Here is a 17881-nt window from a genome sequence, read left to right on the forward strand (position 1 = left end):
CAGTGTGACTTAAGTGACAGTTTCTAACAGACAGAGTAGTGCTTCCAGCTAGCGTCACACCCCCAGGGAACTTTAAAAACATCAATTGCAAAGTATCAAAAGCACAGAGCAGATCTACGCACAGAGGCCTCCGATGACGATTCCCAACGAACTGAAGTTTGCGAATCCACACAGAGCATAAGTTGTTATTGTTTCCGATCGCACCTATAAAAAATATAAAACATAATAATCATGCCGATAAAGATGCACTGTGTAACTTTTCACCTGCTTGTTTCTATGGATATGTAACTGCTCTGTCTGGAATGTTCCACAGTGTGACATTAAACGGATTTACCTTACATTTAAATCTCTGTATCATTTATTAATTTGTTTTTCAATATAAAATAAAAAATAAAAATAAAATAAAATTTGAAAAATAAACTCATTATTTGTCTCTAAAACCAAAATGAAAATACAGATAATGAATAGTTTTGTTTGTTTATTTTCAGTTTCAGTTTTCTGTTTCCGTGACTTAAACTGAGATGACGGACTGAACCAGGACTAAACGAGGACTGGACCAGGACTGAACCAGGACTGAACCAGGACTAAACCAGAACTAAACCAGGTCCAGGACCAGACTGGGACCAGACCACAACTACATCCGGGACCAGGACTGAGACCTGGACTTAGACCAGGACCAGACCGGGACCAGACTGGGACCAGACCAGGAATGAGTCCAGGACCAGGACTCAGACCGGGACTGAGAAAAGGACTGAGGTCGGGACCAGACCGGGATTGAGACTGGGACCAGACTGGGACTGAGACTGTTTTAGTCCTGATTCAGTCCCGATTCAGTCCGTATACGGCGCAAAAGTCCAGCATCGCAGTTTAAGTCACGTAAATGGGAAACGGTTGTTATCCGTTTTTTTTCCATTTAAAAACTGAAAACTGAAAAAACTAATCACTATCTGTTTTTTCATTTTGGTTTTGGAGACAAATATTTGAAGAAAATAGTTGTTTTTTTGTTTTCTTATTTTTGGTTTTATACTGAAAAACGAATTAACGAATGATACACAGATTCATTTACAGGTGGTTTTATAGCTCAAAAATACTTAGAAAAACAGGCTTTCTGACAGTGAGTGGGGTCGCCTCTCCACAGATCTGACCTGTAACTTGGTCTGGTTTGGTCTCCGTGAAGATAGAAAGTTTTAATGCCATACTGTGGAACATCCAGACCAAGCAATAACATCTCCACGGAGAAAAGCAAATAAGAAGACTAAAAACATATATTTACCGAAATCCACTGTAACTTTCCGTCGATAATGTAATCAAGTCCATTCAGCCGGTTGATTTTCAGAGCGGATAATTTCTCGTAGGCCACAAACTCATTGAGAAAGAGCTTCGTGCCAAGCAGCTGCGCCACCACGAAGCTTTCTTTGTACGGAATACCCATCATGAACGCAATTGGCATGAAGAGATAGGAGCAGATGAGCTGTAGAACACAAAACACACGAAAAAAACTATTTTAAACATTACACAAAACAGATTCTTGTGAGCTTTAATCCGTGTTCAGTGTTGGGGAGTAACAGATTACATGTACCGGAGTTATGTAATCAGAGTACAAATTATGAGTAACTGTATTCACTTACAGTTACTGTTTCAGTAGTGGTAATTGGATTACAGTTACTTTGCTGAAATAAATGGATTACATGGCAGTATTTTCCTGTTTTCACATTTTGGGCTAAACCAGGACTAAACCAGGTTTAACCAGGTCTAAACCAGGACTAAACCAGGACTAAAACCAGGACTAAAAGCAGGACTAAACCAGGACTGAACCAGGTCTAAACAATATGACACTAACAGTGGGTGGACATAATTTAAAGCAGCAGTGATCTCATACAGAAATAATTTCTCTATCAATAATATTTTTAATATGGTTAAGGGGCTTTTTATTTTCTTTTACAGACAAAACATCTTACGTTCAGATCCACGTCTTTGCTTCTCTACACCAAACAAAAGCCTCTTCATGGAGTCTTACGCTCAACAACCAATTTGAAAAGAACAAACAAGAATTCTCAGGATGTGGTCGCTGCATTCATGTAGTTTTAAAATGCATGACAAAATCAAGTAATCCAAAGTATTCAGATTACTTTACTCACTTTAAGTAATTTACTGGATTCCATTACAAACTACATTTTGGGGTATGTAATCTGTAATCTGTAGGGGAATATATTTTAAAAGTCACCTTCCCAACACACTGGCCGTGTTATATATATAATGCTGATATCTCTTTCAAAAATATACACTACCAATCAAAAGTTTTAGAACACCCTAATTTTTCCAGTTATTTATTGCAATTCGAGATGTGCAAGTCCAACGAAGAGCTTGAAATACAAAGTACAAAGGTAAGAAATGAACAGCCATAAGGTTAAAAAAAAGATAAAAGAACAAAAGGCAAGTCCAAGCTCTGCCAAAACTACCTCAGAAAAAAGAAAAAAAAAAGATGGTAAAACTTGAGAACATGGAGTGTCCAGCAGCACAGTGTCCAGACTTAAACCCCATCGAGCTGGTTTGAACTGGACAGAAGAGTGAAGCAACCTACAAGTGCCACACATTTATGGAAACTTCTGCAACAGATTTGGGAAGAACTTTCTGCAGAATATTTGATTTCTATTGTAAAAAGAACGAGCCACAAGTGTGTTCAGCTGTTATATCTGCCAAAGGTGGACACTTTCATCAATCAAAAGTTTTGAATATGTTTTTGGTCAACAGTAAAAAACTGGAAAAAGTGTGGGTTCTAAAACATTTGACCGGTAGTGTACCTTTAGTTGTGTTTTGTTTCATTCACATGTTAGAGTATTTTTTTTATTTATTACGGGCTCAGTTCATGCTTACGTCACAAAACCGGAAGACGTTTGGAAACATGAAGATGACGACTTCCTTTGGGCTCTATTGATGGTAATAACTCTGACAAAATCTGGGATAACTGAGAAAATGTCCTTGTTCTTCATCTTGATGTCATTGTATTCTTTTTTTTGCTTTTATAAATTGCCTATTAATCTGTGTATTACAATTTGCCTAATTGTTTAAGGCTTCGTTCAGACTGCAGGGCTTGATGCTCAATTCAGATTTTTTTGTGAAGTCTGAATTTTTTTACGTGGTCTTTCACATTTCCAATTAAATGTGACTTGGATGTGATCTCCAGTGTGAACTTTAAACGCCCCAAAAGTGTCCCGCATGTACATTGGAGGACACGACGACGTCACACGCAGCGAACATGCTCAGTGTTTATGGAAGTCGCCTAAACGCTCGGCTTGTGTCCCAAAATACGGTCAACTCCTTCATAAAATGGACAGGTTACACGTCCACAGCTGCTTCGTTTGTTTGAGTCTTTAGCCTCCTTGTGTTTGGCTCACAGGCTCTTTATTTTTTGTTGACATTGGAGTCAGGACCGTCTATAGCCGCACTCAGACATTTCTTTGGCAATCATTTCAAAAACAGTCGGTTCTGATAAGACTCCTCCAGTTTGGCCTGAACACAGCGAAATATTAATATAATTAATGAACTCGCTAACCTCGCTTTCCCTGCCGCTTTCAAAATGCTGTTTCAAACTCCATGGACCATTTTAGACGGCTAGAAATTTAAATACATAATTTTTTTTTTGACATATTCTGTGAAGTTATTTTCAGGTATTCATATTGTTCAAGTTTGATTTTTGATTTCATTTAGTTTTACTTTCAAAAACAAAACTGAGATGAACACAGACAAGACAGACTGTTACGTACGTGAACTTGTGTTTTGTTTCATTCGCACATGTTTAAGCAGTTCTTCAAACATGCTCAAAATGCTCTGTTCCACCTTGTGATGTCATAAAATGTAGTAGTACTTTTCAAGTCAACAGCCACAGTTTTCCTTTAGTTCAGTACAGATTGACAATTCCAAGGCTCAAATCATTCAACTGATTCTTCTGAAGCTGTATGGAGTTTAAAAACACAGTGGAGCACTTCCTTTATTACGGGATGACATCACAAGGTTGAACGGGGGGGGGTTGTGTTTGAGAGAAGAAATCATCAAACCATCCAGAAATTCTCTCCTCAAAACCTATTGTAAGATGAAAATTTTGATTATCTTTGCATTATGTTTCCTAATTTAAGGTGGAATTTAAGTGGTCCGCAACCTGCTTTTTTTCTCAAACCAATGTTCCGCAGTATTGCATTATGCATAGATACAGTATATGTTGAATGGGGACACTGCCGGGGCAAGTTACGAGTCAGATCTATGGAATGGCATGGTATTTTTGAGGAATTAAAAGCACCTGTAATAATAACATGCCATACTGTGGAACATTCCAGACAAAGCAACAACACAGTAAAGTTAATAAGTAGCTTTAATAAGTATTATAGGTAACTAATGACCAATCTGAACTGAAACTAACGATCTGCCTGGAGTGACCCTTGCTCTATTTTATGGGGCATAAAGTGTAAAACAGACCCTAAACACTGGAAATATACAGAGTAGAACGTCGGTCTGTGACAAAATACAAATTAAATACATAGTAAATAGTATAAGTAAATATAAGTAAATATAAATAAATATATACGGCACTGACACAAAAAGCCAAGAGCAGATTTAAGCCATAAAATTATTATAAATCTACAATATTATTAAAATAACTAGTAGAATAAAACACTTTTGTATCTGTAATGAATCATAGAAGTTATTTATTCCATTTTTTTTTTTACAACTTAAAGCTGCACTGTGTAATATTTCTAGAGGCGGGTCTACTTGGGTCTGCTTGTTTCCATGGAGATGTCGTCTTGCTTTTAAAAAAAACATCTCAAGAAATTTATGTTAACCAAACAACTCACCCTTGGATAATACTCCCTACAACTGTACAAAAACTTGCACTTATGTAACAGATAATACTCCCTACAACTGTACAACAACTCACCTGTATGTATCAGATAATACTCCCTACAACTGTACAACAACTCACCTGTATGTAACAGATAATACTCCCTACAACTGTACAACAACTCACCTGTATGTATCAGATAATACTCCCTACAACTGTACAACACGCCCTTATGTAACAGATAATACTCCCTACACCTGTATAACAACTCACTCTTATATAAGAGATAATACTCCCTACAACTCCCTACAACTGTACAACAACTCGCCCTAATGTAACAGATAATACTCCCTACAACTGTACAACAGCTCACCCTTATGTAACAGATAATACTCCCTACAACTGTACAACAACTTGCATTGATGTGACAGATAATACTCCCTACAACTGTACAAAAACACACACTTATGTAACAGATAATACTCCCTACAACTGTACAACTCACCTTTATGTAACAAATAATACTCCCTACAACTGTACAAGCAGGTTACAGCAGTACACTACATTACAGTTCAGCTCTGTGGAGAGGCAACCCTATTCACGGAAGAAAACGGTCGTAATGAATAAATGCTAAATGGAAATGTTTAAAGTCAAACCATGGGACATTCCAGGCAAAGCAATAACCTCTCCATGGAGACAAGTACATAGCGGGCAGTTGCACAGTGCACCTTTAAATCTTATCTTATAGCCAAAAATGAACCAAAAATGTCGCAGTAGTGTAAAGAAAATAAATAATAAATATTGATCCGCCCAAAAAGTACTGTTGCAGCTTTCATACATTGAACAATAACTTGATTCTTAATTATCGTGACAAGTCTTTTTGTTTAGAATAAACAAACCTCGAATGTGAGGGAGGGGTATCCGACCATCCCCCCGAGCCACTGAAGAGATTTGTTTATGAACTCCAGAATGGCCAAAAAGGCGATGAGATTGGCAGCGATGTTTGCACAGAGACCGATGGACGCGGACGCTCCACTGCTGGCGGCTTCCAGAATATTCTGCTCATTTCTGCGTAAACAAAAAACAATCATATTTTAACTACACATTCTATTAATTACAGGAAATTGACTCTTGTGAGCTTTAGAGGTGAAGCATGTAACTTTTCTGGTAGAGGGCTCACCAGTTGCTTGTTTCCATGGAGATGTTATTGCGTTGCCTGTAATTTTCCAAAGTATGGCATTAAACTTATCAGTCTCCGTAGCAACAAGCAAAAGATCCCACCAGGGAAATTTACAAATGAGATCTGTGAAGTGGTGACGCATGTTTTTAAAGGTATTTTTGAGAAATAAAAACACCCATAACTGAATAAATGCATTACAGGTGAAGCAATAGCATCTCCATGGTGACGGACCTCTAACTCAAAAAGTTACACAGTGCACCTTTAAGCTTCGTTAGAATGTTGCTGCCTCATCAAAAAACAGACCTGGAGTTGTGTTTTGTTTTGTTTTGTTTTGTTTCATTCACTCACTCATGTTTGAGTAATCTTTTAGTATTAGTCTGTCTACATCTCCAAACCTCAAAATGCCCTGTTCCACCTTGCATTTAATGGTAGTGCAGTGCCCTGAAAATGAATGATGGCTATTTCTCCTGTACTCACACATTTGTAATCACCTGATGTGTGGTTATTTTTGTTTTGAAGAAGACGAACCTAATTTGAATTGTATGTTCAGTGTTAGAAACTGAGCACTTATATGTTCTGAATGTAAACATTTTTTGCCATTCCATTATTTTAGTGGGGGAGGGTGTAGTGCAATACTAAATTCATTTTTAATTTAAATTGCTAAAAAAAATGCATTTGATATAAATACAAATTTAATGGATAATATTCTTTATTTTATCATTTCACTGTACTTGTGTAATAACAGGGTCTTTATCGTTACTTTAGGAATGTGAGACTCAAAGGCTTATGGGAAAAGCGCATTGATTTGTTGTTGTGAAGAAGCAGAAAAATGAAAAATACTTGTTAACAAACGAACTGAAATCTGAAATTAAAAGTTGCCCAAAAGCTAAAATGAACGCGAGTCGTGTCGGTCATTTCAGGGGTGCAACAGTAGTTTTTAAGTTAACTGCTCCTTTTACCTTTTGGGCAATTTCAGGGACTGAAATTATCCAGATTATTCTCAGTTTTCAGTTTCTCAGACTAAAGATGCAGGGTTTGTGTGTTAAACGTGTGAATGAAACAAAACACAACTCGAGGTCTGTTTGTGATGAGGAAACAACATTATAACACAGATCAGAGAAATAAAAAGCGTGATACGGGCCCTTTAACACATTAATATAAAGTGCACATACCCACAATCCACTTTAATGTTCTTGTCAGATTTGAAAACACTCTCCTCTGTTTCTGGAAATGACAGTTTGGAGATGGCCAGCGCACACGGAGCCGCCATCACAGACGCCGAGATCAGGGAGGAGGCGTCAATCTGGAAATAAATGAACAGAGAAAAGAGTCATGGTTAATACTATAGAAATAGAAAAGTTGCTGTTTTTGTTTCCCTAATCCTCACTTTATGTATGGGAATATGTTTTGGCACCACTGACCACCTTATGAATCTGGGTCCATTGCAGCACTTTGTCAAACCTTCTGTCATCAACCTTGGTGTTACTATTGACAGTGATTTTAAATTTGAAAAATTAGTGAACACAGTCGTCAAATATGGCTTTTATCATTTGCAGTAAAACCATTTTTATCTTTTAATACTTTTGAACAGGTCATGCATACTCTTATCTCCTCTCATTTAGACAACTATAATGCACATTTTTCTGTCACTATGCACAGTTGGTCTAAAATTTTGCAGTGTGACTTTTAACTGGAAGCAAAAAACACGAGCACATTACTCCGATTTTAGTGCCATTGCACCAGCTTCCAGTTCGTCTTACAATTGATTTTAAGATTTTATTGTTTGTTTTAAAGCTTTGAATGGACTAGCCCCATGTTACATCTCAGATCTCTTTCGAATTTACTTCTCTGAGCGCACTCTGAAGTCTGAGGTCCAGCTCCAGCTCGTGGGGTCCGGGACAAAACTTAAAACCAGGGGGACAGGACCGTCTCTGTGACTGACCTTAAACTCTGGAACGCTCTGCCCCTCCACGTCCCAACAGCCCCCACCATGGAGAGATTTAAGTCTCGTCTTAAGACCCACTTTTATTCTCTGTCTTTTAACACCCTGTGAGTTGTGTGGTCCTCTGTGTCTTTTATTTATTGGTATTTTTTAAATTTATTGATATTCTTGCTCTTATTTGACTAGTTTTATTGTCTTTACAAGGTCTAGTGGAGTTAAGTAGAGGTTTATTTTATACTTCTATTGGATATGTTTTATCTGTATTGTGCAGCACTTTGGAAACTGTTTTGTTTATGAAATGTGCTATAGAAATAAAAGTGGATTGGATTGAATAGATCTTGTTATGAAAACCTTTAGAGCAGGTATGTCCAAACTATGGCCCGTGGGCCAAATGCGGCCCTCAGACAATTTTTTCTTGGCCCTCAGGCTTCCAGATGAATTGGTCCAAATTACCTTGCATTTGCATTGCACATTTTACTGCAAGTCTTTTGAAAATCTACCTTGATAAAGCCAGAATTTAATAATTAGTGTGCAGCTTTAAGGATCTTAGCATGAATAAAGGACTGATGGCTCATTCCAATGTGTTAAACATGCACATATTTCAATTATTCACTGTACTGAGCACCAGTCTACAGCCCTCGATCGGCCCTCTGCTTCATCTGTGTTTAGATATGTGGCCCTTGATGAAAAAAGTTTGGACACCTCTGCTTTAGAGAATCCATACTGCCTATACATGACTAAGGTAACAGGGTAACATATGGTAGCATAAAGTAACATGTTTAAATTGGAAATGCGCCCTCTGGTGGCATCATCAGGGAGTGTGAACCTGAAATGTATCCAAATGAGAGACTCATAAAAAATAAACATATGCAACCCACATTTAGTACAGAGACTTTTATTTTGGCGGGTCTACTTCCTGTTCTGCTGCCCCGAACATTCCAGTTCCTTTAAGTTCACGCAGTTTATTTCCCCTTGGTGTCCAGCAAACTTTATACAAAGCACTGGAACTCTCTAAAACTACGCATTTCACTCAGCATTTTAAGCGTCTCTGTACATGTTTACCAATCTGGTCGTGGAAAACAAGATCTTTTTTTTTGTAATGGATGGAGTCCACTTTCAATGGACTATGACAAATCTCAACTCAACAAACCACCAGATGTCGAGTTGAAACAACTGTGCTGTAAGACAAACTGTTTCCCATTTCTTCGACAGCTTCTTGAACCATGAAATTGCGACTCTCGAGCTGTGGATTAGTGATTGCGATTTTCAAACTATGGATTATACACTAAACACTGGTGAAGAAAAACTGTTTATTTTTGTTTAAAAGACTCAACTTAATCCACCCCCAAAATTGAGATTTGAACTTTTGTGTTACTTTTTTCTTGTTTATAATTTAATTTGCCTTTCCTCTTCAATACACATATAGAATAACTACAAATCCTGTTGTTTATTTCTCATTCACACCTCGAGCTTCTTCAAAGAAACACTCTTCTGTTCCCACTAATATTCTTAGCCGCAGTCGTGTTGCTTAGACTTAAATCAGTGGTACATTTGGTGAGCTAGCCAGGAGCCTGATCGTGTGGATGACTCATATCGTTCATATCATTGTGTTGAATTAATTTGTGAAAAAGTTGGTTGAGTTGAACCGTGGATTATTTTGGCAAGACATACGCACTTTAACGCCATCTCTTACCCCTAATGAAACATGACACTTACTATGATGCTGGCGACCCCCTCCGTACATGTTTAACTCAACAGACCACCAGATGGCGAGCTAAACAACTGTGCCATAGGACAAACTGTTTCCCATTTTTTTCCGCCGCTTCTTGAACCGTGAAATTGCGAATCTCAAACTGTGGATTATATACTGAATTCTTGAGAGAAACTGTTTATTTTTGTTCAAAAGACTGAAAATTGAGATTTGAACTTTTGTGTTACTTTATTCTTGTTTATATTTTAATTTGCCTTTCCACTTCAATACACGTATATAAGAACTACAAGTCCTGTTGTTTATTCTTCATTCACACCTTAGGCTCCTTCAAAGAACTACTCTTCTATTCCCGCTAATATTCTTAGCCGCAGTCATGTTGCTGAGACTCAAATCAGCATTATATTTGGTGAGCTAACCAGGAGCCTGATCGTGTGGATGACTCATATTGTTCATATCGTTGTGTTGAAGTAATTTGCCCAAAAGTTGAGGTGAACCATGGATTATTTTGCAAAGACATACGCACTTTAACGCCATCTCTTACCCCAAATGAAATAAACACCCCCACAACACTTCTTGCGATGGTGGCGAACCCCTCCGTACTTGTTTACCAATTGGGTCGAGTCCACTTTCAATGAACTATAGCAAATCTCAACTCAACAGACCACCAGATGGCGAGCTAAACAACCGTGCCATAGGACAAACTGTTTCCTATTTTTTTCGCCACTTCTTGAACCGTGAAATTGCAACTCTCAAAATGTGGATTATACACTAAACTCTGGTGAAGAGAAACTGTTTATTTTTGTTTAAAAGACTCAAATTATTTCCCCCCAAAATTGAGATTTAAACTTTTGTGTTACTTTTTGCTTGTTTATAATTTAATTTGCCTTTCCGCTTCAATACATGTATATAAGAACTACAAATACTGTTGTTTATTTCTCATTCACACCTCGGGCTTCTTCAAAGAACTACTCTTCAGTTCCCACTAATATTCTTAGCCACAGTCGTGTTGCCTAGACTTAAATCAGTGGTACATTTGGCGAGCTAGCCAGGAGCCTGATCGTGTGGATGACGCATATCGTTCATATCATTGTGTTGAATTAATTTGTCAAAAAGTTGAGCCATGGATTATTTTGCAAAGACATACGCACTTTAACATCATCTCTTACCCCAAATGAAATAAACGCCCCCATGACACTTCCTGCGATGGTGGCGAACCCCCCGGTCATCACAGAGTGGATCTCAGACTTGGTCATATCTTTCAAATAGGGCCGGATCAGCAGAGGGGCCTCAGTCTGAAAAACACAAGCTCATCAGAAGTGTCTAGTGTCCTTCTGGAGGATCATAAAAGTACAGGACAAAGTACAGAGAGACTCATAAAAACACCAGACAGACAGACAGTTGAAATGACCATACCTGTCCCACGAAGATGTTTCCAGCAACGCTCAGGGTCTCAGTGGGAGAGGTCCCCATGGTCACCTGCATCACCCACGAGATCTGCGAGAACATAAACAGCAGATAAAACCATGACAATTATGAAGACTACAGACAAATGTGGGGAGAAAAGAGTGGTCAAAGTAGTTCTTGGTGTTTTTAGAATACATATTAAGTAAAGGCAACTGAAGGGTGCACTATGTAACTTTTTGACTAGTCCGTCACCTGCTTGTTTCTATGTCATTGCTCTGCCTGGAATGTTCCACAGTATGACATTAAGCAGTTCTACTTTACATTTAATAAATTGCATGTGATTTTATAGCTCAAAAATACCTAGGAAAACAGACATTCTGACTGTGAGCGGGGTCAACTCTCCACAGATCTGACCTGTAACTTGGTCTGATTTGGTCTCCATGAAGATAGAAAAGTTTAATGCCATAATGTGAAATACTCCAGATAAAACAATAACATCTCCTTGGAGAAAAGCATTTGACAGACTCTCCACCAGAAAAGTTACACAATGCACCTTTAAATAAAAGTATTAAAGTACTTGTTTAAAAATGTACTGAAAGAGTAAAGTAAATCAAAGTATTTTGTGCATATTTTTGAGGTCTAATAAAGCTTCAAATGTTGTAGATTTATGCTGAACTTGTGAAATTTTGTGCAGAAATCTGTTTTTGTTTATTATTGTTTGCAAAAAAAAAATTACACAATGCTCCTCTAACTACTAGTCAAAAGTTTGGACACACCTTATTTTTCAATGTATTTTTCTTTACGTTTCCTACTTTCTACACATTAAATACACACAGAAGACACCAAATATATAAAGCACAATATATGGAATTATGTAGTTAAAAAGTTAAACAACTCTACCAAATATTTCTTTTTGTATTAAAATCTTTAAATTATCCACCCTTTGTTTTGTCAACAGAGCTGCAAACCCTTTGCCTTCTCTCAGTGAACTTCTTGATGAAGTTTCCTGAAATAGTTTTCACTTCACAGCTGTGCCATGTCAGGGTCCAGAAATGCAAAAAGTGAGCCAATGCCATGTTGTAAAAGGCTGTAATTAAACTACAATGTAAATAATCATGGACATAAAGAAGAAAAATAAATGAAAAAGTGTTTCCAAACTTTTGACTGGTGTGTAACTCTTCTCATCAATTACACAAAAATAAAAACGCAAAGTAGCTGAGCAGGCTCTTTGTTGTGCTTTGCTGTTTCTCTGCTGCACTTTTCTGGACTGAGAGGTCTGATGTTTCTCCTTATTCATCTATTTATTTGTTTATTTCATTCATAAAGTATAAAAAAATACATTAACAGTGCCCTAATGAAATGAAAGAAAAGGAGCAGAAAGAAGAATCATCTTATGTTATCTGCCCTCTTTTCCCTTGTCTAGACAACACATTAACACTGATGGTTAACACTTTAAAATACTTCTGGGTTTGGACGGTTGCTGCCTTCACCTTCCAGCTCCAGCTCCTCTCTGAACCTTTCTTCTATTTCTCTATTTCTTTTTTCCTGATGTTGAAATCACTTGGTGTTGCAAAATCAACCACACAGGCTTTCCTCTGCTGTCTGTCCTCCACCACAGTGTCTGGTTCACCATCGCCGCTCAGTCTGTCTGTGTCTGGAGTCCTTTATATAAAAGTTCCAGTGACTTCCATGAACTACTGTATTGATTCTTTGCAGTGACATCAGGCTGGGGGTTTTCTACATGTGTCTCTTTTGGTTAGCAGTTACTACAATGACACAATGCACACATTAGCAAAGATGGCATCAGCTGCAACGTATAAATTTTGGTATTCACCTTATTCCACTGTTGTCTCTAAATGCTCCTAAGCCGCTCTTTTTTCCCGGTTAAACGAGAATCCCATTCACGTCAATAGAGAATTTGAGAAAAGTTTTGCGTCTTAAACATGACATAAAGTCGGTTCATTTGTGTAAAATGTTAAATTTTCATGTGCACCAACAATTCACACTGCACTGATTCTCTGGAGGCTTTAAAACAGCTTTATCATCTGTACTGAACTTATTTATGGTCAAGATCAGCCCCATACAAAATCATGAATAGAACAAACAGAACTGCACAGGTTCAAAACTATACAACATAAATTACCTACATTGTCATATTTTGTAAGACTCACCAAGATTTTACCCAAAGATTATCTGTAAACAATTTTGTGATGGAAATTCATATTGTGGAAAGACTTTTCTCAATCTGTCTTTGTGGAAATTGATGTGATTTCTTCCTGAGACCGAAATTTATCATTGACATGTGTAAAGGTTCAGCAGACACAACTGTCTGCACACACAGGAAATGGTGTATTGTCTTAGCTGTCCTCAAATGTATGTTCATTTAGCACCAGCCTCTGAAACAAAAGTCACTCTGCTTTGATATGTATGTAACTTGTATTTCTGTACAAATACTCAGAGCTCAGATGTTCTGGGGCAGATACTTGGGCTGTAACAAGAATAAACCTCGGTCTGTATTCCAAAAACTCATCGGGCTTTGCAAATGGATTAATTATTTGTCATCAGGAGATATATATTACTTTTTCCACAACAATTCCAAAGACGTGTGAGCGCTCACCTTTAGAATGACCCACTGCATGATGCCCAGGAAGTACAGGATGGACATGACGCTGCTGAAGAAAACGATGATGGGCAAAGCCTGGACAAACACAACAACAACGAGTACTTATAAAAGCGTACAGATGCTGATTTACATGATACAGGAACTGTCCTACTGTGTTTTTAAACTCCATACACACTTATATATACACACACACACACATATGGATGATTTCAGCTCTGGAATTGCCGATCTGTACTGAACTAACGCTAAAAGGAGCTGTTCGCTTCAATACTACTACTTCACATCACAAGGTGGGACAGAGCATGTTGAGCTTTAGAGGTGCAGACAGATCAATAATAAAGCTTTACTCAAACTTTTACATTTACATTTGATTCACAGACAATAACATTATTTTAGATACTCACTTGAAATGCAAAGATATTCGCTATGAGATCTCCAAAAACAAACGACGATCCCGCTTTGGTGTAATCCAGGAATATCTGCAAATAGAAAAGTGATAATCATAGACACAGTGTTCAGCTCCAGTCAAATGAAGCTCATCGAGGCATGCAGTTAAAGAGTGAAATCTTATAGCGCAGTTAGGAATTTATTTACGGACAAAATAGCAAAATAAAAACGCAAGGATCATGTAGCGCAGGTTAATACGAACATTTTAAGACCAAAATGAGAAGCCTAAAAGCAGCTGTAACAGTGAGAGAGAGGACATTTTTTCCTTAGAAAGTGAATTGGAGCCAGAGTCAATGGAGCCACTCACTTCCCATCATATGTCTACGATGATAACCAGAGGTGGAACCAAGTCATTGTTTTGCAAGTCTTTGACCTCAAGTCCAAGTCAAGTCCCAAGTCAAATACAGGCAAGCCCAAGTTGAGTCTCGAGTCACTGGCCCATAAGTCCACGTCTTAGTCCAAGTCATCTGCTTTGAGCTTCAAGTTATTTCAAGTCTTTAAACCAAAATACCAAATATAGTTTAGATTTTTGCAATTTGTATGACTTTTAAGATAAATTGTACTTATAAAGTCATGGTATATTTATATATGAGTATTTATAGAGTAGATAAGAGTTGTAGAAATGCACATTTTTCCTTTTTAAATGTCATGACAAGATCTTAGAATGAATCATTACAGTCAGAATAGAATAAATTCAGATGTAAAAGTGCTTCTCAAGTCACAGACCTCAAGTCCAAGTTAAGTCCCAAGTCTTAGTCCATTTTATCAAGTCAAGCCTCAAGGCCTAAAAATAGTGACTTAAGTCTGACTCGAGTCCAAGTCATGACTTGCATGTCCCCAGCTGTGGTGATTCAAGTTTCTAAATGCTAAAATCAGCTCGGAAATGTGGTTTCTGAGTAATCAGGATGAGCTGTCTTAAGCTTCTGATGAAATGTGTTAAAAATACTAAAAAAGACTATTTCAGTTCGTACCTTCACTTGGTCCCCGAGCCATTTGAATGCGACATTCCCCGGATTCGTTCTTATGACAAACAGACCAATACAGAACTGCAACCCCAAGCCCCAAAACACGGGTCTCCACTTCACCTGCAACACACATGAAGATAAAAATGAATTAATTTAACTAAACAAATAAAATAATAGCATATAATGTATACTCACGTGGGGACATTGCATTGACTGATTTATTAAATGTTAAATAAGAGTTGTTGTTGAAGCCTAAACCCAATTTATTTTTTGTTTGTTTTGTAATATTTTCATTATTGAGATAATTATTCCTATTTTGTTTGATTTAATATTTACTAGGAATGTAACAATAACTGAAATATCGTGATATCATATCGTCAAAAGTCTCACAATAATATCGTGGGCTGTCACAATATATTGAATCAAAAGTAAATGCAGGTTTTATAGTAGCAACAGCTTATTATAGTGCAGACAACATGAACAAGATTACTTGGTTGACTATTTGCTTAAGAAATAATTTGAACCATTTACATTTTTCTTTCAACTTACGTTAATCATAAGTTTACCTGAGTAATGTTTATGTTTTGTATTATTTTGAGGTTTATGGCTTCTTATTTATGACGAGTGTAGTGGAGCCAAACAGTTTTTTGACCTCCTGTTGCCCTTTACCTGTTAAAATTCCCCTTTTTGTTCATTTTGTTTGTCATCAACTATACATGAATCCTCAGCAAAGAGTTTTTAACTACGCTTGGATCGCTCACCATGGATTTATTTCACTTTTGATGCATTTTAAAAGGTGGAACAAGGTGCGCAAAGTGTCAAACTGTGGCTTCACAAATGTTTTGATCTTATTGTCGTGTCTGGCACAATAGCAAAAGCTTTGTAGATCCCGTACTGCTTATACATGAATAAGACAAGAATAGTAAAGTAACATGTTTAAATTGTAATTGCGCCCTCTGCTGGCACCAGTAGGAAGTGTTTTATAGACTGTTAGTCCAAAAGTCACTGGTTTTACTCCAGCTCATCCTCACGACACTTGCAATCAAGACAAACACAAGTAAATAAACTAATGGGGCTGATAACAACAGAGCATAAATGATCATCAGACAGAGAGGTGGATTGTGTGAATTTTCAATTCTTAAACACAACCCTCCCCCAGGCATCACAACAGGGATCTCAGGTATTACACTGACCATTTGTATAAAGAATTTTTCAACCTAAAACCCTAAAACGCATCATAAAGACAGATAATTCCCTTACACACACCGTCACTCGTATTTTGTCTTTTTATAACTTCAAAGCAGGCATGTCAAACTATGGCCCATGGACCAAATGCGGCCCTCAGACAAATTTTTCTTGGCCGTCATGCTTCCAGGAGAATTTGCCCAAATGACCAATGAAAAATTAACTTTTTATTGCAAGTTTTTTGAAAATCTACCTTGATAAAGCCAATATTTAATATGCAGTGTGTGGTTTTAAGGATCTTAGCGTGAATAAACGACAGATGGCTCATTGTAAATATGCTAAATATGTTAAATATGCACATATTTCAATGATTCACTGTAATGAGCACCAGTCTACGGCCCTCGATCGGCCCTCTGCTTCATCTGTGTTTAGATATGTGGCCCTTGATGAAAAAAGTTTGGACACCCCTGCTTTAAAGGGGCCATATAACGTTTTCCGATCTATGTTATAGTGTTGTTTCCTCATCAAAAAACAGACTTGGAGATGTGTTTTGTTTCATTTACACCTGCTTAAAACACAAACACTGCAGATTTAGACTGAGTTCTTCTCTCAGACCGAAAACATGTTCCACATTGTGATGTCATGTGTTAATACAGAAAGTTCTCCACTATGTTTTTTTTAATTTTTATTCCATACACCTTCACTACAATAATTTGGATGATTTCAGCGCCGGAGTTGCCAATCTCTTCCGCATTAAAGATAAAACAGGTCCATAAAAAAACAGAACGAATGGACTACAAAACAGTTTTTATCCAACAGCCATTATTTCACTAAACGGTGTTATCAAAGCGTAGTTGTTTTTTTTTACATTTTACATTTATGTAACGTGGAGGTTTATCGTTGGGATCTTTGTGGGTGTGTGAGGTTTTCATGTACTTTTAAGAAATGTTAATTGAGACTCTATTTATCTTTATCTTTTATTATTTATTGCTACCTTTGCACTGAACGAGGAGTGCGCTTAATTTTGTTTTATCTTTTACAATGACAATAAAGATATTCTAAAACGTCGCTATTAACTTGAAAATTTCCTGCTGACATGACATCACAAGGTGGGACAGAGCATTTTGAGCTTTGGAGACGTAGACAGACTAATAAAAATGATTGCTTAAGCATTAGGGACGCAACAATAACCGAAATATCATGTTATCGTATCGTCAAAGTTCTGGACCATCACAATATATTGACTTAAGTCTCTTTAAGAGTTATGGTGCAGCAATAGAAAAAAAAAAAAAAAAAAGACAGAGGGAATTACATAGAGCATGATCTTTTGCTCCATTTCAGTGCAGACTACCTGAAGAAATAACAGTTCTAAGCACTTTTAAGTCTTTGGATTAAGTCTTGTCGAGGCATTTTAAGAGGAAAAAGTTGCATATTCACAGTTTTGTTCACAAAATATTGCAATAAATATCGTATTATGAGACTCGGATATCGTTAAACTCTTATTAAACTTGCATAAATGAAATGAAACACAACTTCAGGTCTGTTTTTGAGCAGGTAACGGCATTAGAACCTGGTTTAAAGCTCACAAGA

The 17881-nt window shown here is 37.2% G+C and overlaps 1 protein-coding gene across 1 annotated transcript in view; it reads right to left on the reverse strand.

The window, feature by feature from the left end:
• slc28a1 (solute carrier family 28 member 1) overlaps positions 1 to 17881 on the reverse strand; it is a 32994-nt gene that overhangs the window by 7187 nt on the left and 7926 nt on the right. The window contains exons 7-15 of the mRNA XM_020920751.2: positions 15113 to 15226; positions 14099 to 14173; positions 13689 to 13769; positions 11081 to 11161; positions 10834 to 10959; positions 7187 to 7317; positions 5734 to 5902; positions 1274 to 1471; positions 123 to 204 (exon numbers count right to left, since the gene is read on the reverse strand). Of these exons, the coding sequence (XP_020776410.1) occupies positions 123 to 204; positions 1274 to 1471; positions 5734 to 5902; positions 7187 to 7317; positions 10834 to 10959; positions 11081 to 11161; positions 13689 to 13769; positions 14099 to 14173; positions 15113 to 15226 (1057 nt within the window). The remainder of the gene's footprint in view (positions 1 to 122; positions 205 to 1273; positions 1472 to 5733; positions 5903 to 7186; positions 7318 to 10833; positions 10960 to 11080; positions 11162 to 13688; positions 13770 to 14098; positions 14174 to 15112; positions 15227 to 17881) is intronic.

This window comes from Boleophthalmus pectinirostris, unplaced genomic scaffold (assembly GCF_026225935.1).
Source record: "Boleophthalmus pectinirostris isolate CB_2022bp ecotype Guang Dong unplaced genomic scaffold, ASM2622593v1 HiC_scaffold_2, whole genome shotgun sequence".
NCBI classification, from domain to species: Eukaryota; Metazoa; Chordata; class Actinopteri; order Gobiiformes; family Gobiidae; genus Boleophthalmus; species Boleophthalmus pectinirostris.